Source organism: Pelobates fuscus, chromosome 1 (assembly GCF_036172605.1).
Source record: "Pelobates fuscus isolate aPelFus1 chromosome 1, aPelFus1.pri, whole genome shotgun sequence".
NCBI classification, from domain to species: Eukaryota; Metazoa; Chordata; class Amphibia; order Anura; family Pelobatidae; genus Pelobates; species Pelobates fuscus.
The window spans coordinates 232661309-232685684 of record NC_086317.1 but is presented as its reverse complement, the minus strand read 5'-3'; the positions used below and the strand labels follow the sequence as shown (position 1 = coordinate 232685684).

Genomic DNA, 24376 nt, shown 5'->3' with positions numbered 1-24376 from the left:
GGGATGTAGTCCACAACATCTGGAGTGCCGAAGGTTGCCTACCCCCACAATGTAAACATAGCAGTTTCTCTGAAACTGCTATGTTTACATCTGAAGGGATAAAACCTGGGGGACCTGGCACCCAGACCACTTCATTGACTTTTAAGCAAAACAATTGCTACACATGTGCCGCAGGTACCGGATGCTTCTCAATGAGAATCATTGGTTTGGACTTAGAGCACCAATGCTGATGGCTCTCACAGAAGCTAAAGCAGCTGCTGAAGAGACTTTACCAATGCCGTATTAAATGTATTTTAATTCTTAAAAGCAAGATTTAATCTAAAACCACAAAAAAAAAAAAAAAAAAAAAAATATATATATATATATAACCTACCTTAGTGTTCCTTTAAAAAATAAACCACTACCTAGATATTTTGAGGTACAGGCAGGGCCGGTGCAAGGATTTTTGGCTACACAGGCGAAGATGAATTTTGCCGCCCCCTCACACACGAATAAGATGTATTTTTAGCGGTGTCTCATATCCAGCCTTATGAAATCCCCATGTAGTGTATTGTACCCCCCTTTAGTGTGTCTTACACCCTCTTACAACCCCCATGTGTATCTCCTCCCCCCCCCCCCCCCCAGCCCCTTTGTGTGTCTTTCTTTCCCACAGCCCTTTTCTGTGGGTCTCTCCCCTCAGCCTGTTTTTTGTGTTTCCCTCTTCCCCTCAGGCTCCTTTGTGTAACTTTTCCCTCCCAAGCCATACAGACAGATATATAGCTACACACACATACAGGCACATAGTCACAGAAGTGAGTTTTAGTGGGGTAATAGCGTCTCTAATTAAGGAGTTAAGGGCTGTAGAAGTGGGACAGGGGCTGTAGTTGAGAGTTAGGGGCTGTAATTGGGGGCTTAGGAAATGTAGTAGGGGGTTAGGGACTGAAGTAGGTTGATGGCTGCAAGTGGGAACAGGGGCTGTAGTTTGGGGGATATGGGCAGCAATTGGGGGAGAGGGGCTGTAGTGGGGGTAAGGACTGTAGTAAGGGAATAGGGGCTGTACTGGAGTTATGGGGTAAAAGGGAGTGGAAGGGATGTGAAGTAAGGGAGTTAGAGGCTGTAGAAGGGAGTATAGGGGCTGTGGTGGGAGCAAAGGGGCAATATGGTTGGAAACGGGCAGTATGGTGGGAAACAGGGGCAGTAGAGGGGGACACAGGGGCAGTATGGTGTGGGCACAGGCTGTAACGAGGGACACTGAGGCAATAAAGTGGTGTCACAGGGACAATATGGTAGGGGATAAATGGGAAGTAGAGGGGGGACAGGGGCTGTTGAGGCGGGTAGAGGAAGTAGAGGGGAAGTAGAGGGGGGACAGGGGCAGTAGAGGCGTGTGAAAAGGGCGGCAGAGGCAGGGGGCAGGGGCTGTAGAGGGAAATAGAGGAGGGACAGGGGATAAAGAGGGGGGCACAAAAGCAATAGGGGGGCATGGGCAGTATAGTGGGGACAGGGGCTGTAGAGGGGGGCATGGGCTGTATAGGGGGCGCATAGGCAGTATGGTGGGGCAGAGGCTTTAGAGGGAAAGAGGGGCTGTAGACAGGGGCTGTAGACAGGGCAGGGGCTGTAGAGGGAAATAGAGGAGCTGTAGAGGGGCAGTATGGTGGGGCAGGGGTTATGGAGGGAAATAGAGGTGCTGTAGAGTGGCACAGGGGGCAGTAGAGGAGGACAGGGTCAGTATGGTGGGGGCAGGGGCTATAGAGGTGCTGTAGAGGGGCACATGGGGCAGTATGGTGGGGCAGGGGCTATAGAGGGACGTAGAAGGGACATGGGCAGTATGTTGGGGCAGGGTCTATAAAGGGAAAAAGAAGTGCTGGAGAGGGGCACATGAGGCAGTAGAGTGGGGACAGAGGCTATAGAGGGGCTGTTAAGGGGCAGGAGCTATAGAGGGGCTGTTAAGGGGCAGGGGTAGTATGGTGGGGCAGTTTGGTGGGGCAGGGGCTGTAGAGGGGGCAGGGGTAGTATGGTGGGGCAGTGGCTATAGAGGGGGCAGGGGTAGTATGGTGGGGCAGTGGCTATAGAGGGGGCAGGGGCAGTATAGTGGGGCAGGAGCATAGAGGTGATGTAGAGGGGGCAGGGGCAGTATAGTGGGGCAGGAGCATAGAGGTGATGTAGAGGGGGCAGGGGCAGTATGGTGGGGCAGGGGCTATAGAGGGACATAGAGGGGCGGGGGCTATAGAAGGGGCAGTATGGTGGGGCAGGGGCTATAGAGGGAAATAGAAGTGCTGTAGAGGGGCACATGGGTCAGTAGAGGGGGCAGGGGCACTGTGGTGGGGCAGGGGCTATTGAGGGTCTGTAAAGGGGGCAGGGGTAGTGTGGTGGGGCAGTTTGGAGGGGCAGGGGCTGTAGAGGGGGCAAGGGCAGGATGGTGGGGCAGGGGCTATAGAGGTGGCAGGGGTAGTATGGTGGTAGCAGGGGCTATAGAGGTGGCAAGGGGAGTATGGTGGGGGCAAGGGGAGTATGGTGGGGGCAAGGGGAGTATGGTGGGGCAGTATGGTGGGGGCAGGGGGAGTATGGTGGGGGCAAGGGGAGTATGGTGGGGGCAAGGGGAGTATGGTGGGGCAGTATGGTGGGGGCAGGGGGAGTATGGTGGGGGCAGGGGGAGTATGGTGGGGGCAGGGGGAGTATGGTGGGGCAGTATGGTGGGGGCAGGGGGAGTATGGTGGGGGGCAAGGGGAGTATGGTGGGGGCAAGGGGAGTATGGTGGGGGCAAGGGGAGTATGGTGGGGGCAAGGGGAGTATGGTGGGGGCAAGGGGAGTATGGTGGGGGCAAGGGGAGTATGGTGGGGGCAAGGGGAGTATGGTGGGGGCAAGGGGAGTATGGTGGGGGCAAGGGGAGTATGGTGGGGGCAAGGGGAGTATGGTGGGGGCAAGGGGAGTATGGTGGGGGCAAGGGGAGTATGGTGGGGCAGGGGGAGTATGGTGGGGCAGGGGGAGTATGGTGGGGGCAAGGGGAGTATGGTGGGGGCAAGGGGAGTATGGTGGGGGCAAGGGGAGTATGGTGGGGGCAAGGGGAGTATGGTGGGGGCAAGGGGAGTATGGTGGGGGCAAGGGGAGTATGGTGGGGGCAAGGGGAGTATGGTGGGGGCAAGGGGAGTATGGTGGGGGCAAGGGGAGTATGGTGGGGGCAAGGGGAGTATGGTGGGGGCAAGGGGAGTATGGTGGGGGCAAGGGGAGTATGGTGGGGGCAAGGGGAGTATGGTGGGGGCAAGGGGAGTATGGTGGGGGCAAGGGGAGTATGGTGGGGGCAAGGGGAGTATGGTGGGGGCAAGGGGAGTATGGTGGGGGCAAGGGGAGTATGGTGGGGGCAAGGGGAGTATGGTGGGGGCAAGGGGAGTATGGTGGGGGCAAGGGGAGTATGGTGGGGGCAAGGGGAGTATGGTGGGGGCAAGGGGAGTATGGTGGGGGCAAGGGGAGTATGGTGGGGGCAAGGGGAGTATGGTGGGGGCAAGGGGAGTATGGTGGGGGCAAGGGGAGTATGGTGGGGGCAAGGGGAGTATGGTGGGGGCAAGGGGAGTATGGTGGGGGCAAGGGGAGTATGGTGGGGGCAAGGGGAGTATGGTGGGGGCAAGGGGAGTATGGTGGGGCAGGGGGGAGTATGGTGGGGCAGGGGGGAGTATGGTGGGGCAGGGGGGAGTATGGTGGGGCAGGGGGGAGTATGGTGGGGCAGGGGGGAGTATGGTGGGGCAGGGGGGGTATGGTGGGGCAGGGGGGGGTATGGTGGGGCAGGGGGGGGTATGGTGGGGCAGGGGGGAGTATGGTGGGGCAGGGGGGAGTATGGTGGGGCAGGGGGGAGTATGGTGGGGCAGGGGGGAGTATGGTGGGGCAGGGGGGAGTATGGTGGGGCAGGGGGGAGTATGGTGGGGCAGGGGGGAGTATGGTGGGGGCAAGGGGAGTATGGTGGGGGCAAGGGGAGTATGGTGGGGGCAAGGGGAGTATGGTGGGGGCAAGGGGAGTATGGTGGGGGCAAGGGGAGTATGGTGGGGGCAAGGGGAGTATGGTGGGGGCAAGGGGAGTATGGTGGGGGCAAGGGGAGTATGGTGGGGGCAAGGGGAGTATGGTGGGGGCAAGGGGAGTATGGTGGGGGCAAGGGGAGTATGGTGGGGGCAAGGGGAGTATGGTGGGGGCAAGGGGAGTATGGTGGGGCAAGGGGAGTATGGTGGGGGCAAGGGGAGTATGGTGGGGGCAAGGGGAGTATGGTGGGGGCAAGGGGAGTATGGTGGGGGCAAGGGGAGTATGGTGGGGGCAAGGGGAGTATGGTGGGGGCAAGGGGAGTATGGTGGGGCAAGGGGAGTATGGTGGGGCAAGGGGAGTATGGTGGGGCAAGGGGAGTATGGTGGGGGCAAGGGGAGTATGGTGGGGGCAAGGGGAGTATGGTGGGGCAAGGGGAGTATGGTGGGGCAAGGGGAGTATGGTGGGGGCAAGGGGAGTATGGTGGGGGCAAGGGGAGTATGGTGGGGGCAAGGGGAGTATGGTGGGGGCAAGGGGAGTATGGTGGGGGCAAGGGGAGTATGGTAGGGGCAGGGGCTGTAGAAAGGGGCTGAAAAAAAAAAAACACGTTTTGATTTAAAAAAAAAAAAAAGTTCTTCCCCCACCCCCTTCCCCTCCCAGAGACTTACCTTGGACCAGGGAGGGGAGAGCCTTACCCCTGGTGGTCGGCTGGGACGGGCTACACTGGAGGCTGGAGCTGCAGTCAGGACCGCTGGGGAGTCTGGGAGCAGTAGAAGTCCCGCCCCCTTCTGACATCATCAGAGGAGGACGGCTGACTTCACTGCCCTGCTCCTGCTGTGTGCTGGCTGCAGGGAGAGAGGTGAGATTAAAAATCCGAGTCTCCAGCCAGAGGCAGGGGATTCGGATTTTTGCGCCCCCCCCTCCTCTGGCGCCCTAAGGCGGCCGCCTGTGCCGCCTTATGGACGCGCCGGCCCTGGGTACAGGGATAGATTTATACTGTTTTGGATTGACGATATCTGGAGCTCTTACTGTCCTTATCGAGAAGCATTAATAATGAATACTTTACAGTTCAAATATCTATATTCGGTTTAACATGAAGTCACAATTTCATGCATAAAGAGTAATTTTGGAGAAAAGCTCCAATAACAGTGCATTGGTTTCTTTGGAAATGGAATCCCTAGTAACATTTAAAGCCCAAATTGCTTTTTGTTCATAACTTCCATAGTCTAACTGCTAGTGTGAATGCCTAATACACTGACGTACATAAAGTGAACGAGTTAGCAGCTTTTATTGGTAATTTCAACAAGATGATACACAATGAGCACATAAAATGGTATAAAACAGTGTTTAGACCATTACATTAAGTTAGAAGTGTTTTGCTAGTGTGATTTTAAAAAAAGCAAAACAACATAACACTGGTCTGTAATACAGAAAAACATCAATAAATGACAATTTCTGATAGATATATATATAAATAATTTTTTATTTAATTTAAAAAAAGCTGCTGCCTTATAGACAAAACAGCCATGCCAAAATGTGTTATATTGACAGCTCCCTGAAATAAAGTGCAAATTGTTAGGAGGGTAAAAAAAAAAAAAAAAACATCTGGTGTCCGGCATAGTCTTATCAGCATGCAAGCTATTGTGCACCAATACTATGAATGGCATTTTATTGAGAGCTATCCTTAATAAAACGATCATGATTCTTTAGACACATTTGAGAAATTAAATAGACAAAAAAGAAAAAGTGAATTGATTAGGAAAACCACTACAAAACATAATAAATAACTGCACCCCTTTTGTATCTACTCCATAAGAGATCTTTGAGCAGTTTGACAATATCGAATAGATACGACACAAAAACTTGTAGCATAAAAGCAGCAATGGTCTGTAGTGTTATGGTGTTCAGGGTGCTCCTTTAAAGTAAAAAAATGTTTGCAACTCCAAGACATAGGCTATGTTCCTCATTAGCAAATGAACACCAAACCCTGTTTTGTTCCGACGTATTAACATACACCTCTAACATCATTTTTATCGCTACAAAAGTTCCCAGATCCATCATGGTTTCCTAGACACACAGATTATTATACATTATAAAGGAAATTGTTCTGCTGTAATGTGTTAAAATAAAACGCTTCTGGAGGAAGATTGCACTCATCACTGAGGAATCAGCATATGAATTCAATATGCTGTAAGACACTACTTGTCATGTGCTACCTGTAAACATGTATAAGTGGTATGTGTTCAAGAAAACATAAAAAAACTGACAACGCTAGCTGCCCACATAATGAAAGAAATATTGTTAAAAAAAATAAATACAAATAATGGAGTAACATAAGCTTGAGGGCACAGTTTTGGTATCTGCTTGTGAAAATATCTAGTTGATACATTTTTAGTATTAAGAAAATGTAAACATTTTACATATGCTAGTGTTGCAGCTTTAATATTTCACAGCTAGCTAACAAAATATTGCATTACCTCTCTTTTCTCCAACTCTCTTAATTGAAACGGCTGAAGTTTATCAAAGTTTTTTACATACTTATATGCAGCGCCAGTCTATTGTGTATTATTTTTACCAAAGTTACAGATTCTTTCATTGAAGTTATTAATTAACACAGCATTTATGATTTTTTCACAAGAGATTTTGTTAAACTAATGGTAACAGGCAGCTTACATACCTAGAGGACAGATTAATAAAGAATGTACACAAACCCAACAAACTTGTTTAGGAGAATTGCCTAGTAATCACCAGAATAAGAGTGGTGCATAATAAATGCCAAATAATTGTCATAATAAACAGAAAGGTGATGGTGGACAAAACAACATTTCTACATGAGTGCAAGGACTGTCAAACCCTTTACACTTACCACAGCACCATATTGGAGGCAGGATTAGATCTCATGTAATCCCAGTACTTATTCTGTCTGTTGTCACGTGTTTTAAAATGCAGTGCCGCATTAAAGGAACCCTCCATTGCAAAAATAAAAATCACTCTTTAGTACATATACCTACTCTTGTCTGTAGCCTCGGCAAAACTACTCCAGTCATACTACTCATTGAAAAGCCTTTGTGCTGGAACAGTGAGCACACACACACACACGAGAGGGCTTTTCCAATAAACTATAATACAGCTTAGCCAATCTGCCATTCTCTAGCACTAAATGGAAGAGCAAGGAATTTCCCTGGCTGGCTGATCAGTTAGTGTCCGTCCCCTTAATGGTTAAAGTGCTGATTTCTATTGAAAACAGCACTTATATAAACTGTCACAAATATAACAGATTCCAGTCACAAAGTGCTCCTTTAAGATAAAAGTACCAAAGATCAGTATATTTTAAAATACCTGAATGCAGAAGACTACACATAAATCTCTCTTTAGCTCTGTATCATGTCATTAAATCTATCCAATTCATAAATGTAAGCAATCAATATAAAAAAAAAAGTCAGTAAACCCTTATGGTATTACCACGGTGTACCAACACATAAAAAACACTATCCCCCTACATCAGGGTACTGCAGTACATAAGCTGTAAAAAAATGTCAGGAGTCTTTTTGTGTAAAAGAATAAACTTGAATTAGACTGTTTTTTTGTATACAACCAAGCACTGGTAGGTTTTAATTGTTCTTTACCTTGATGGGCGGTGTTGAACACGGTGAGGAAGACATTAAATACATGTCCTGACTGTTGTACACTGGACTCTCCGACAAGTTTAAGAATACCTCCTCATTTGTGCAGCACCTCTGCTTTTCCGTTTGAGAACAGATGCTTATAACTATAGCACTGGTGTTGTCTGCCCGCAGCATGCGATGTCGCCATTGGGTCAGTGCTCGATTTACCAGCATTTTCGCTAGGGACTGTCCACATTCTCCCTAAAAAACAACAACACACAAGTAAAGCTATATGTGAGAATTGCCTTAGTAATATTAAATGGACACTAGTCACCAAAACAACTTTAGCTTACTGAAGCAGTTTTTGAGCATAGATTATGCCTCTGAATTTTCACTGCTCTATTCTGCTATTTAGGAGTTAAATAACTATTGTTTCTTCCATGCAGCCATAGCCACTACTCCCCTGACTGCCGCTGGCAATCGGTTGTCTTCTGAGAGTGACTGTCTGATTCGTGTGTGTGTCCCCTGCAATGTAGGACACCCATGGGCCATGTGAGCGGTCACATGGCCACAATAGGTGTCCACAGTGCTGCCAGCAGAGGGACTGCCTGAACGGACAGGCAGTCCCCCTTCTGGTGAAAAAGTAAATAAAATGAATAAATTAAAAAAATATATAAAAGTCATACTAAGTGTTTTTATTAATATATATATATATATATATATATATATATATATATATATATATATATATATATATATATATATATATATATATATATATATATACATACATACATATACACAGTAAAATTACACACACAAAAAAATAAGGACAAAAACTGTAAAAAAAAAATGTTTTTGATATATGTAATTTTATTCTCAATGTATTTTAATATGAATATATATTTATATTAAAATATCCCCTTAACGACCGTGGACGTACTAGGTACATCGGACAAAAAACGGTTGTTAAGGACCGCAGACTTACCTAGTACGTCCGCGGCAAATAGGAGCCCTGGACTGGTGATCCGCAGCAATCAGTCTTACCAACCTATTCGTTCTGCGATCGGGTCGTAGGAACGGAACCCAGTCCGGGAGGCGATGTGGATGTATATATATTTTTTCATTATAAGTGTACTTGAGATATACATCTCAAAATACACTTATAATGAAATCATATATATGCATTATATATTATAAAATGATTTAATTCTAATATATCATACATATACAAGAAATAAAAGTGTGTGATATAGATATGGACATATATAAGATACAAAAAATACCGGCACTCAAGGATTTTCAGCAAGTCAAATCTTCATTTATTTCGAAGAAAAGAATCGACGTTTCAGCTCCTCACAGGAGCTTTCATCCTGATGAAAGCTCCCGTGAGGAGCTGAAACGTCGATTATTTTCTTCGAAATAAATGAAGATTTGACTTGCTGAAAATCCTTGAGTGCCGGTATTTTTTGTATCTTGTATCATTCAGCCACCAGAGCACCAGGTATAATTTTTTTTTCTTATTGTCTTGGTTGGAGTGCAGGGGCCATCGTGTGTGTGTGTGTGTGTGTGTGTGTGTGTGTGTGTGTGTGTGTGTGTGTGTGTGTGTGTGTGTGTGTGTGTGTGTGTGTGTGTGTGTGTGTATAATTTTTTTATAGTAAATGATGATGAAAATAATATATCTTTAGAAAGACCATTTAATGGCGAGAAAAACAGTATAGAATGTGTGGATACAGTAAATGAGTAAAAGGAAAATTACAGCTAAACACAAAAATCACAGAAATGTAAAAAGAGCCCTGGTCCTTAACAGTAAGAAAACTGAAAAACGGTCTGGTCACTAAGGGGTTAAAATAAAGAAAGTGTAAACATTAGACAATTCTTTACAGGAAGTAATTAGGAGGGCTGTGGAAGCCACATGCAGAGAGGTGTAACAAGGGCTGTATTAACAAAGTGATTTAACTCCTAAATGGCAGAGAATGGAGTAGTGAGACTGCAAGGGAGCGGGGCACAACTTTATTCCAGAAAAATCTCCTCACAGAAGCTTGTTCGCCTTCAGTAAGATTCAGTATTGAGGATATGCGTTACAACACAAATGGTTATAGCACAAGAACCTACTATACACATTTAATTTACCCCATAGACTTAGTCAATGTTATAGAATAAACCATATATTTTTTAATGCACATCTACTCACCTTTGTACAAGCTTTTTCCTGTTCCTGACACATAGAGACTGCGTCCTGCGCAGACACCATGTTCCATAGTCCATCACTGCCTATTATGACCAACTTGTGTTTCTGAGGATCAATGGTATGCACACTTGTATCAGGCTCTGGAGATACCACAAATTCACCACTGTAAAAATCATAGCTCCAGAGATCACCTGACAAAAATAAGGAAAAATACATTGGAGACTCCTTTCAATTATTTATATTGTTACATACTTGTTAAATCCGTTAGAAAAACAAACTGCTATTTTGGGTTCTCTTGTATTGAAACAAAATAGTAAAAGTTTGTCTGTACATCATTTTAGTTGTCCTTTGTGTGATGTACCATTAATGCTTCATGTAGTAATTTAGGCCTAGGGAAATAGTATTAAGCCATTTTGATTTTATGCAGGATATAACAGCATATGTACAATTACGCATATGTGATTTTCTGTTATGTACATCTTAAAAAATATGGACACTATTGAGTAGATGATTGCTGTGGCAAATGTACTGTAATATACCCACTATCTTGCAAGCCACAGCCTGTCAAAAGAAGATAAATTCAAACAAAAACAAGCTTTTTACAAGCCTGGACACTCAACCCATCTAGATAATTGCTCTGCAATTTGTATGGCTTCTCACTAGAAAGTAGAGGGGGGTAAATTAGATACATTTTCTAGTTTCTGCATACTTCCCAGATGCAATCTCATCATTAGCTCTGATGATCATGGAGGGCCAATTAATACAAGACTGAACACCGCACAAACATTTTTATAATTATTTCTCCTTGCAGTAAGGAAAAGCACTGGTTTTTCATTGCTGCACTTGTGTGCACTACAACATGTGCGTCTGAGAAACGCTTATAGAGAGGGCAGAAATATATTTCCTTATTAATACACAAAGAACAATAGAACTCACAAAACAGAATGCCTGCTGTTATGTATGTATGTATGTATACACACACATATATATATATATATATATATATACACACACACACACACATATATACATATATACATATATATATATATATACACATATATACATATATACATATATATATATATATACACATATATACATATATACATATATATATATATATACACATATATACATATATACATATATATATATATATATATACACATACATACACACTTTAAGAAAAGCACAGCAACAATGTGCATTGTAAAGCTACAATTACACTGAAATCAAGGCTAATGCAAAAGCACCTTTTCGTACGGAATAGGAGGAAAACTGGAGGGGGAAAAGGTGTATATATCCATATCTACCTCTCTCTCGGGCATGTTTAATATACTTGAAGTTATATAGGTCTTTCAAAATGCATCACTTACCAAGTGCACGAGCCACTGCCAGGAAGGGAATTTGGTCAATTACTGTGCTTCGCCTCACAGGACCGTTGTGTGTCAAGCGAGGCCTTTTCCATACTACACGATTCACACCAGATTTGTTAATTACACTATTGAGAAAATGCAACAATAGCCATGTAGAGTACATTGCTTTAAACCAATCACAGGAATACAAACTCTACTTATAACTCTTTTAACATTATTCATTTTAAAAAATAAAAATAAAAACACACACACAAAACAAACCACAAGTGATCAAGCTATTTGAATACAAATGTGTGTGTAAACGTATTACTATATAAACAAATTGATTTAACTGGCCAAGAATGAACAAGGAGTTCATGGTTTTGAAGCCCAGTGTCCCTTCACGTATAAAATAGTAAATCATTCACAATATATACAGTACATTTATTTAAATAAACATATCCAACAATATTAGACTGAGGCCTATACCAGCAAACTCCATAAGTAAAAAAGACTTCCCGTTTGTTTGAAGACAAGAATACCGACACATATTGTGGAGCAGATTAGCAATCATTACTAGGACTCCATTGTGTTATCATTATGAGTCATTGGATGTTATGTTAAAAATTGTAATGGCGTGAAAAGTGGTCTAGTGCATAGAGGAACCCAGCAATAGCATTGATTCCACAATTACGGAGGTATGATGTTAATTTTAGTACATTAAGGAATTCCGCCATTGCTCCTTAAGGGACTGATTAAGTTTGCAAATTAAAATTAAAAATATTTACACACAGACTTTAACAACAGATGATGTGCATTGTTATAGAATACGAATAAAAACTCACCTGCCACCAAGTCCCTCAATCCTCTCTCTTTCTCTGGGAAGCTCAGGCTTGTGGTCCTGTGTTACCTCCAAAGCCTTCATCGAATCTTTGGAGTTCGGCTGCACTCCCAAGACAACACCTGAATCCCCCACGTGTGCCACATACATTTTGTTGCCACGGATAATGACAACACTTGCTGTAGTTCCAGAGGTGCTGGGAAGACCAGTCATTGTTTTGGGCCATTCAGCTATAAAAAAAAAAAAAAAAAAAAAAAAAAAAAAAAAATGGTTGGTACACTGTTTTCTAAAATGGAACACTTCACACCAAAAACATGTTAATTACATACAAAACACAAGAGCAAGCTAGAGTTTTGTCTTTTTGCATTTTAGAAAAAGTGCAGATTTTAACAGAAATGGGCACTTTTATAAATTAACCAGATATGTCATCTGCAGCTTTTGCAAGAGGTTCCTTTAGATTGTAAGCTCATGTGCTAACTAAGCCCTCTTTATCCGTTGTATTTGTCTGTGTATATTGTATGTTCTCACCTAATTGCACAGCACTGCTGAATATGTTGGCGCTTTATAAATGCCAGTAACAATAAAAATAAAATGCATGCATGCGTTCATTGGGTGTTTATCTACTAAACCTTGACTTTGTATTTAAGCAGTAGAAGTGTCCCACCTGGGTTTCCTGCCACACGCCTGATCTCCTTTCAAACAAGTTTACTCAAGCAGGCTTCTGTAGCTGATTCAATAGCAGACAGCTTTCTGACAATTAACGAAATGGTCATAGAAATATGCATGGTATACACACAGAATTGTTATTACCCACCCGTAACGCCTGCCCTGGGCTGGTTAATGACAGGCCATTGACACTGCTGGAGGTGGAGTTAGTCCTCCAGGAGCAAAGAGATTAAACTCCGTATGTGCAGAGTTTCATAGTGAAACCCTGCACATACACACTGAAAGCACAATGACACTCTTCAAATCACTAAAGTGGTTATGGTGCTTGTTGTAACCCCATACCTCCCAGCATACTGCCTGGGGAACTCTGGACAAGACCCTGAGGGAGTGTCAAGAGTGATGCAAGTGTGTCACTAGCAACGCCCACAATGTGTAGGTCTGCCTAGAAAAGGTTCTGAAAAGTGGGTGGGTAACCCAAAATATGGGCCGGCTCACCCACGAACAGTCTGCCTGGCCATCCCTCAGCCTTCAATACCATGTAGGGAGTGCTGTTGAAGTACTTCCTGCATGATCATAGTGATTGCTTCACAGCACAAGCACATCTAATGATGCACTCACACTGTGCCAAACAAGGACAGTTCCATGAAGTCCCAAGAAGCGAGACACCAGGGAACTAAAAAGGAACACCCCAAAGTCAGAACTGTCCAATCGAAAGCTGGACAGTTAGAAGGCATGTAACCTTTAAAAACTAGTTCTGCTAATTATAATTTTTTAAAAGGGTCACTCCAAACCCCTAAACAACTTTAGATTGCTGAAAAGCTTTATGTGTGAAGACTGTGTCCAATTATTTCATTTTGCAAAAAGGGCACATTTTAATAGAAATTTACACTTTTGCAAATTAACCTGGTTACACCCCCTGGCTTTCAAGCAGACAACAGGTAATGTTACTTCCTGGTTTTGGTAGCTCAATGCAGTGGACGTCAAGAAACCGCAATTGTCCAGAGCACCTAACTTACAAAGACTTCCCATTGAGCTGTATTGGGAAGTTTGTGATTAGACAGCCTCAAAGTCTGAGCGTGGTTAGAATGGGAGAACTTGCAAAAGCAGCAGACAAGAGAACTGCAGGCTTTGCAAGCTGATTTTAGATACATCCCCAATAAAAAAAAATACATAATTGCATTAAAATTTGTATTTGTGGTATATCTAGTAAACAGTGATTTTTGTGTTATTTTGTATTTGGGCAGTGGAGTATTGCTTTAAGTTTTAAAATCATGATTTAAATCAGTCTTACGGACTAGTGATTTAAAAATCAAATTTCAATGTCTTTGTAAGGGCTACTGTACTTATACAGTCACCGCAGCGTATACATTTGGGGACATCCAATATATTCAGTTTGGCAAGATTTTAACGTGCACACAGATCGTTAGGAAACCTGGCTATTGCCAGGTAGTGCGGACATTCAGCAATAGCAGCTTCCACAGAGACATTTAACAATTGTGTCACAGTGCAATAGTGACTTTATAGCAAGACAGGAGGGCTTGTATTATGCATTAACTTTCTTTACCTAAGTTCAGCAGCAAAGACATTTTTTTCAATAAAGTATAGTGAAAAGACAAAAAAACGAAGTAACTGAAATGGAACACTCGGTATCCAATCAGCATAATCTATACAGTGAGTGATCCCAAATATTCTTCCTCTTCCTTTGCTGCTCCAGTAGAGATAAGTATCATATATTCACTTATGCTACTGTTTTCTATATGAATATGGTTTGGTTTTGGAGGAGGAAGGGGGGGGAGAGGGAGGGAGAGAATGGAGGGGGTGAGAGAGTGTGTGTGTGTGTGTATTCCTTTATGTTGTATGTTTTCTGAAGTAATTAATATATTTTTCAAATTTTTTGTTTAATAGATATTTGGTTCATACACACTGGCATTCGCGCCTTCATCTGAAGTGAGTTCGCGGTTCGTCAATGCTCGGTAGTTTTCATACGAATTGTTACTTTTCAGTTATTTAGAATGGCTCGCGTTTGGCAATTTTCGTGCGAATTGCGGCCACTCTTTTTTGGTATTAGTTTTATAATCGCATTTGCGGGTTTTGTGTACGAACGTGTATTTCACTGTTCAGTTTATTTCAACAGTTTTTCACGCGAATCGCTGCTTGCACGATTTCAGTTAGTCCCTCACAGATTGATGACGTTATTATGGTCGGGTATTCCAGTTAGTTGGCCCTCAGCTAGCTTTCCCGCCCACTTTACCTCAGCACAGCATTTCTCCACAACTTTGTTGGTAATTATTCTAAGTTTGAAATTATTTGATGTGACGGACCGCCTGGCACCCCGACCGGGAGCCTCCGTCAACTGATGCTCCTCGTGCTCACCAAGGACTCCACCCGACACCATCAGCACTGTAGTCCCCATGTCCAGCGTTACAGTTTGGCTGGGAACTCGCCGTCCTTCACCAACCCTGGGCCCAAGACCAGGATCCAGCTTCCAGTGGGCAGACCTTTCCTACTCCAGAGAGTATAGCAGGAACAGCTCTTAAAAGAGCTAGTGATCATAATACTCCAAAGAGCAATCCCAAGTGCAGGGATTATAGCAGGTATAGCGGTTCTCTCAATCACAAGATGAGGCTCTATGTGGAGGGTAACCAGGAACTTTGATTTTATTGGTGCCACATTGGCCTTTTATGCAAGTTCCCAAGGTGAACGCCCACATGGACCTTGTTGGGGACAGTTACACAAAGGGTACAAACCAAACACAATAGAGTTACAATCTACGGCACTCCCACACATAATCCAATAAGCCTGGCCGTTTACTTAGGAGATAATGGAGTCAAGTACTATACTAAACTCAATTATCTCCAAACACAAAAAAATCCACACATTTTTTAAAAGTCCCAAAAGTATCCCAAAACTGGTTGTCTACAGGAATTGCGACCACCCAGACGAACAATTAGAACACTGCGGTGAGAAATGTTCCAAGTTGTTAACAAGCTCCAAAGTGGTCTCTGGTTCATGCAGTTGTTCTGTAATTTGAATTGCTTCGGGAATTCGAAGGGCTGCTTCACAAGTCCAAAAAAGCACAAACAGAGTCTTTAACCCAAAGTTAACCACATGGGCTATAGTCACAGGGCACGAGGCTGGCAACTAGGCCCCTCCGAAAACCAGTGGCGAGGTCTCTTTCGCCACATTTGACCTAATCTTTTGCAACATTACTATTTGTAAATAGTAAAATAATTACAAATTACAATTTGACAAACTCCTCAGTCACCAAAACCTGGTGCTACTCATGACTGAAATCCTCACTGAGGATTCTTTACTAAATATTGTAGACTTATCCACTCACAAATCAATTTCATCTGAAATTTATACTGCAATGTCTTCCATGCAAGAAACAATTGCAAAGTCTGTGGCTCAGGCCATAAGCAATTCAAAACCTAGTGCTAAGACTCAATACTCCTTCAGACCAGTTCTGGTCACCTGTGGAGTCAGGACAGAATTTAGCTTAGGGATTCATGGTGTCTTGGAAGGCCACCCAGAAAAGAAAAAACAGCTTTGACGGTCCTTTAGAATCCCCTGGTTGTTCTAAGTCACATAAGATGGGGAAAGACCAAGATCAGAACAAAATGTGTGTCTCACGCAAAACTGAAGACTACAATCAATCACTCAATAGAACCTCTGCTTGTGAGGAAGACAGACAAAGGCAATTCACAGGAGCAAACCTGACTCCTAAAACCTCCTGGAATGATGACTTCGGCTTCAAACTCAGAAGATGAAAAATCTGATTCTGCCTCAAATTATTAATCTGTTTAAGAGGCACCTGAGCTTCTATCTAAATCTGATGAAGAGAATATTATAATGGATGTTGGGAAATAATGGGGAACCATTATTTGACCCAGACCATATTAATCACCCTAGGTCAGCCGAATGGGTCTCTATGGCTCATGTAGATAAATATCTTGAATGTTGGTTGAGGAAACCCCTTGATCAATTGGCTAGAAATAAGCCAAGAGCTGAATGCCCTAGACCAACTTTGTCTAAGAAAGTCGCACAGACTAGAGCACACTATTCTGCAATATAACAAAATCAGGGAAGAACCCAAGTAAAGGACTTGACCGATCACTAAAATCTTGTCAGGATAAATGAATGGACATATCTGGTCCTGTGGCAAAAATGTTTGAGAATTTAGAACAAGCTGCAGCTTCTGGACCTCCTCCCAGCATTGATATTTTGAAAGGTTGGACTCAACGCATTGTATGCTTTTTGGGGAATGCTAACGCAGCTCTGACCAGTGAACGCCGCATGTCTATTTTAACAAAAATCGACCCACAGTTGTTGAATTTAGCCACTTCTGAATCTGGACCAGCGGCTGAAGGTCTCTTATTCGGAGAATCCTTTATTAAAGACATTTTTAAAAAATGTCAATTTATTTAGCTTTCTTGATAAGGCACAGTCATCTCTGATGAAAGTATTCAACCTTAAGGTTTTTGGGAGGGTGGGAAGAGGAAGGAACCACTCGTCCAGCCGCTCCTTTCAACATAGACCAGTTCCAAGGAACACCTTTCAGCCCACCAGGCCCTCATATGACACAACAAACAACTCAATTCTTCCCACTACGTTGCAGACCTTGGAGATCAAGAGGCCATCGGGGAATGTATTGCTTCAGATCATCCTGTAAGTACGACAATTCCCCTTTCTTCTCTAGGAGGGTTAGGGGGCAGACTCACTTGTTATTTCCACATTTGGAGTCAGATTACAAACGATTCTTGGATACTAGACACTGCTCTGGGATACAAAATAGATTTGATGATATATCCCATTCAAAGAAGAAAAAAAAATATATATCTTTACCGATAACATTTTCGATCCAAGCTCTGGTCCATCAAGAAATATTAAATTTATGCTAAAAATAAAAATGCCATCATGCAGATGCCCATGAGCAGTCCAGGCTTCATAAGCAATTTATTCTTGGTGAAAAAGAAAGATTCTGGTCACAGACCAGTCATAAATTTAAAATATTTAGTCAGATACCACCATTTCAAAATGGAGGGGATTTATTATCTCAATGACCTATTGATACTCAACGACTCGTTGATCAAAATAGATTTGAAGGATTCATACCTCACAGTAGCTATTAACCCTTCATGTTAGAATTATTTACAATTCATGTAGGAAGGGAAGAAATGGCAATTCAAACCATTTGGATTATCCTCTGCACCTTGGTGTTTCACCAAATTGCTCAAACCAGGAAAATATCCCTGCTTCGAAGCAGGGGAGTGAGAATGATAATCTAGACGACATATTGATGTCACAGAGTGTGCAAACTCATCAACTACATTCTCAATGGACATTGAATCTGTTAACAATCCTTGAGAAATCGATTTTAACTCCCTCTCTGGAGATATACTTTTTGGGATTTCTACTGAATTCCAATTTAGCCACTCATTCTTCCATCAGGGAAATTGAAAACTATTCATAAAGAGATCAGGGTCAGTTCTGAACAAGGAATTCAAATTTCCATCAAATCTTGGCACAGATTGCAGGAAGTGTTTTTTTCTCAGCCTGGATTCAAGCAATTTTTACGACACCCCCCTTCATTATTGGGCTCTTCAAAGATTAAAAAGGGAACAGTGTCCTTTATTCAGACGTGATCTCTGACTCCAGAGACAAGAACATAACTATTATGGTGGTTAGATCACGCTCAGATCGGGAAATTAAGTGAAAATTGCTTTCCTGTTCCAAATTTGATTATAGAATCCGTGTTTACAAGAGACTAGTATGCATATAAACTGCCCTGAACGCATAGCAGGATTTTTCACTCTACGCAGCTTTGCAAAACAAAAATCCGATTGTTGTATTCTTCTCAAGATGGACAACATATCAGCAGTCCAATACATAAATCGCTTAGGAGGTAGAAAATCCAAGCAACTGGCAGACATTGCCAAAGATTTTTGGCACTTTTAGCAGATTGGAATTCCCATTTCCTAGTGGACTGGATGTTGGATTCCAACAACTACTTTCCCTGTGGGGTCCGTTTCAATACGACCTCTTTGCATCATGATGCAATTGCCAATTAGAAACATTTTTCAGTTGGTGTCTGTATCCAGAGGCAGCAGATCAGCATTTCTCCAGTGCTGGAAAGAATGAATCAATTATGCATTTCCCTCATTTGCGATGATATCCTGGGTACTTCTGAAAGCATGGTCTCAGAAATCAACCCTAGTGGTAAAAACCCTTCTCTGGCCATCACAACCATGGTTCCCTCATCTTCTCAGCATGCTGATACACTTCCCACAACTCATGCAGATGCGTTGGGATGCTCTTCACGATCCGGAGGGAAATCTTCATCCTCTAGTACAGGGGTAGGCAACCTTCGGCTCTCCAGATGTTGTGGACTACATCTCCCTTGATGCTTTGCCAGCAATATGTCTGTAAAAGCATTATGGGAGATGCAGTCCAAAACATCTGGAGAGCCGAAGGTTGCCTACCCCTGCTCTAGTACTATCAGGCCAACTACCTTTAATAGCAGCTCTCATCTCGGGTGATACGAATCTCGCAGTAAATTTTCAAACCCAACTACAGACATTCTCTCAGAAGCATGGGCACCAGGTACCCATGGACATTACAGATCAACCTTTAATATTTGGTGCATGGAAAGGGCTGTGGATCCTGTACAACCAGATTTAGCAAACTTTCTAAATTTTTGGTCAGCCTCGTTTGACTCAGGCAAGGCTTATAGCACCATTAATGTTTATCGATCAACTATCTCAGCAAATCACGACCCTATGTCTGCAGACTTATGAAGGGTATCAGATTTAAGTGTCCTCCATGCCCTGAATATCATTCTACTTGGGATGTTACTCTGGTACTCCAGTTAATAGAATCGTGGGGTGACAATGACTCATTATCCTTAAAATTGCTTTTGTTTAAGCTTACCACATTACTATGCCTCATTTCATTTATTTAAAAAAAAAAAAAAAAAAAGAAGAAGTTTGACGTTAAGGCTTTAGACTTAAATAATAGACAATATACTCCTGATGGTGTTAATGTTTCTATAGACGTACCAAAACTAATCTCCGCTCTGTGTTCTATCCTTTTTCTTACCATCCTCTATGTGTTGTCAACGGTCTTCAAACCTCATCTATAAAAAAAAAATCTAATTTCTCTCAATTGCTAATCTCTTTTTGTAAACCCTGTCTCCTCTACACCTTTAGCCAGATGGGCAAGACAAACTATGTCTATGGCAGGTATTGATATTTCAATGTTTGGAGCTCACTCTTCAAGGAGGAGCTATGACAACTAAAGTGTTTCAAGCAGGAGGCTCTTTATCAGACCTGTTAAAAAAAATGCAGATTGGTCTTCAGAATCTACATTTAAACAATTTTATTTATTTTAGACCCAACATGCATGCTTCAAAAATAATATTGTAATATTATAACAATGTATTTGATATATATTTCTATGATTATTCAGCTTTTAACATGCATAATTGTCTTGCTATAAAATTCAAGATTTTCCTAGTCGTGACGTCAGAAAATATAGATTTTATTAAAGACAGGTATTATCCCTCCCATTAACCCACCCTGTTTATGTTTCAGCTTAATCCTGTTTTTCGTCATTTTTATCCTTGGAGTTTACTTTACTAGATACTTCTAGATTCGCAGCTCGAAAGAGGAAGAATATTGGGGATCATTCACTGTATAGACTATGCCGGATGCAGATTGGCTACCAAGTGTTCCATTTCAGTTACTTTGTTTTTTGTCTTTTATTCACTAAACTTTATTGAAAAAAAATGTCTTTGCTGCTGGAGTTAAGTAAATAAAGTTAATGTATAATACGAGCCTCCTGTCTTTAATAAAATCTATATTTTCTGACGTCAAGACTAGGAAAATCTTGAATTGGATGCACCTTCCTATAGGCAGCACATTCTTGGTGGCCAGTAACTCCTGGTACATACCATTTCTGGCATGTGCCAGCTATTAGTGAATATCTCAAGCACAGAACATCCAGCGAGAGGCAGCCAACCTTCATCCTGGCAATGAATTTTTGTTCTAGACAGTAATATACACAAATATTTAACCCCTTAAGAACACAGGGCATTCTATGCCGTCCTTAATTGGCCGGCTCTAAACGCCGCAGGGCAGCATAGAACACCCAGGGCGGTCTTACCCTCCATGTGGCCGCTGCAGATCGCGGTCGGGGGCATGCCTGGCCCCCAGGCAGCCCCCCCTGTGCCTGGGGACCGTGGTCTGCAGCTTCTGATCGCAGTGACAGGCTGTCACTGCGATCGGTATTTACCATGTTTCAGCCGATTTGAAACATGGAGCCGGCCACATTCTCCTGCAGCAGATCGCGGTCGGGGGACATGCCTGGCCCCCCAGGCAGCCCCCCTGCGGTCAGTGACCGCGATCTGCACTGTCAGGCTGCAGTCTGATCACACTGACAGGCTGCCATAGCCTGTCAGTGCGATCAGTGTTACTATGTATCAGCCTATTGGCTGACACATGTAACTGCAGCCATTAGCCCCCTACAGATCGCGGTGGGGGGCATGCCTGTACCACCCAGGCACTCCCCCTGTGGCCAATTACCGCGATCTGTAGGAGGTGATAACAGTGACAGCCAGTCACTGTGATCATTGTTAGTAAGTGTCAGCCAATGATCTCAGATCACTGGCTGACACATTGTCTCTGCCCCTCTCCTCGATCTGAGAGAGAGAGGCAGACAGATCGTTGGTGTAGCAGCTCCTGTGAAGAAAAGTTATAAAACTTGATAAAAGTTAAAAAAAATATTTTATTTAACCCTTTCAGTGCTGATAACAGCATATTACTGTAATCAACCTGATTAGGGCATTTAGTACTTTTGTACTACATCACTGAACAGAACTAGGAGTGTTCCAGGGCAGTAAACTATATACTAACAATAATATTATCAGTGAAAGTACAGTTTTGATATGAAAAATGCAAACAAAAAAGATGAAGCTAAATTTGGCTAGGGTTTGTGTCCAAGTGGCTACTACAAAAGACTGACCATACCCCATTATGAATGCCCTGGGATGTCTACTTTTTCAAATGGTATGCCATGATGGGGGTAACTTACATTTCTTGGCTGCCATACAGTCTCAAAGGCAACCTAGGCCACTCAAACCAATCTGTCAAATTTCTATGTAGAAAATAAAAATACCGTATATACTCGAGTATAAGCAGAGTTTTTCAGCACATTTTTTGTGCTGGAAAAACCCCAACTCTGCTTATACTCAAGTCAGAGTCTGTATTATGGCAATTTGCATTGCCATAATACAGACTGGGGGGAGAGGGGTGCTGGCAGAGCTGTACTTACCTCTCCTGCAGCTCCTGTCAGCTCTCTCCTCCTCCGCGCTGTCCGTTCAGCACCTCGGTCAGCTCCCAGTGTAAGCTCTCGCGAGACTTACACTGGGAGCTGACAGAGGGAGCTGCACAGACCGCGCGGAGGAGGAGAGAGCTGACAGGAGCTGCAGGAGAGGTAAGTACAGCTCTGCCAGCACCCCTCTCCCCCCACTGAACTACCAATGACACTGGACCACCAGGGAAGGAGAGCCCCCCTCCCTGCAATATATCAAGCAGGGAGGGGGGACGAAAAAAAAAAAGATAATTAAAAAAAAAAAATTAATAATAATTAAATAATAAATAATACAAAAAAAATAATAATATAAAAAAATAATAATAAATCAAATGCCCACCCCCCACCAACACACACACTGCACTCTCACACACACTGCTCTCACACACACTGCTCTCACACACACACACTGCTCTCACACACACACACTGCTCTCACACACACACACTGCTCTCACACACACTGCACTCTCTCACACACACTGCACTCTCTCACACACACTGCACTCTCTCACACACACACTGCACTCTCTCACACACACACTGCACTCTCACACACACTGCACTCTCACACACACTGCACTCTCACACACACTGCACTCTCACACACACTGCACACTCACACACACTGCACTCACACACACTGCACTCTCACACACTGCACTCTCACACACACTGCACTCACTCACACACACACTGCACTCTCACACACACTGCACTCTCACACACACACACTGCACTCTCACACACACACTGCACTCTCACACACACACTGCACTCTCACACACACACTGCACTCACTCACACACACACACTGCACTCACTCACACACACACTGCACTCACTCACACACACACACACACACACACTGCACTCACTCACACACACACACACACTGCACTCACTCACACACACACACACAGCACTCACACACACTGCACTCACTCACACACACTGCACTCACTCACACACACTGCACTCACTCACACACACTGCACTCACACACACTGCACTCACACACACTGCACTCACACACACTGCACTCACACACACTGCACTCACACACACTGCACTCACACACACTGCACTCTCACACACTGCACTCTCACACACTGCACTCTCACACACACACTGCACTCTCACACTGCACTCTCACACACACACTGCACTCTCACACACACACTGCACTCTCACACACACACACTGCACTCACGCACTCACTCACACACACACTGCACTCACTCACACACACACACTGCACTCACACACACACTGCACTCTCACACACACTGCACTCTCACACACACTGCACTCTCACACACACTGCACTCTCACACACACACTGCACTCTCACACACACACTGCACTCTCACACACACACTGCACTCTCACACACACACTGCACTCTCACACACACACTGCACTCTCACACACACACTGCACTCTCACACACACACTGCACTCTCACACACACACTGCACTCTCACACACACACTGCACTCACACACACACACTGCACTCACTCACACACACTGCACTCACTCTCACACACTGCACTCACTCTCACACACACTGCACTCACTCTCACACACACTGCACTCACTCTCACACACACTGCACTCACTCTCACACACACTGCACTCACTCTCACACACACTGCTCACTCTCACACACACTGCACTCACTCTCACACACACTGCACTCTCTCTCACACACTGCACTCACTCTCACACACACTGCACTCACTCTCACACACACTGCACTCACTCTCACACACACTGCACTCACTCTCACACACACTGCACTCACTCTCACACACACTGCACTCACTCTCACACACACTGCACTCACTCTCACACACACTGCACTCACTCTCACACACACTGCACTCACTCTCACACACACTGCACTCACTCTCACACACACTGCACTCACTCTCACACACACTGCACTCACTCTCACACACACTGCACTCACTCTCACACACACTGCACTCACTCTCACACACACTGCACTCACTCTCACACACACTGCACTCACTCTCACACACACTGCACTCACTCTCACACACACTGCACTCACTCTCACACACACTGCACTCACTCTCACACACACTGCACTCACTCTCACACACACTGCACTCACTCTCACACACACTGCACTCACTCTCACACACACTGCACTCACTCACACACACACTGCACTCACTCACACACACACTGCACTCACTCACACACACACTGCACTCACTCACACACACACACTGCACTCATTATATACACACACTGTAAATAAATATTCAATTAATATAATTTTTTTAGGATCTAATTTTATTTAGAAATTTACCAGTAGCTGCTGCATTTCCCACC

The 24376-nt window shown here is 43.9% G+C and overlaps 1 protein-coding gene across 1 annotated transcript in view; it reads right to left on the bottom strand.

The window, feature by feature from the left end:
• Window positions 1-24376, bottom strand: part of PPM1D (protein phosphatase, Mg2+/Mn2+ dependent 1D) — a 43756-nt gene that overhangs the window by 4938 nt on the left and 14442 nt on the right. Inside the window, exons 2-5 of the mRNA XM_063455116.1 lie at window positions 11978-12203; window positions 11154-11278; window positions 9778-9965; window positions 7605-7844 (exon numbers count right to left, since the gene is read on the bottom strand). Of these exons, the coding sequence (XP_063311186.1) occupies window positions 7605-7844; window positions 9778-9965; window positions 11154-11278; window positions 11978-12203 (779 nt within the window). The remainder of the gene's footprint in view (window positions 1-7604; window positions 7845-9777; window positions 9966-11153; window positions 11279-11977; window positions 12204-24376) is intronic.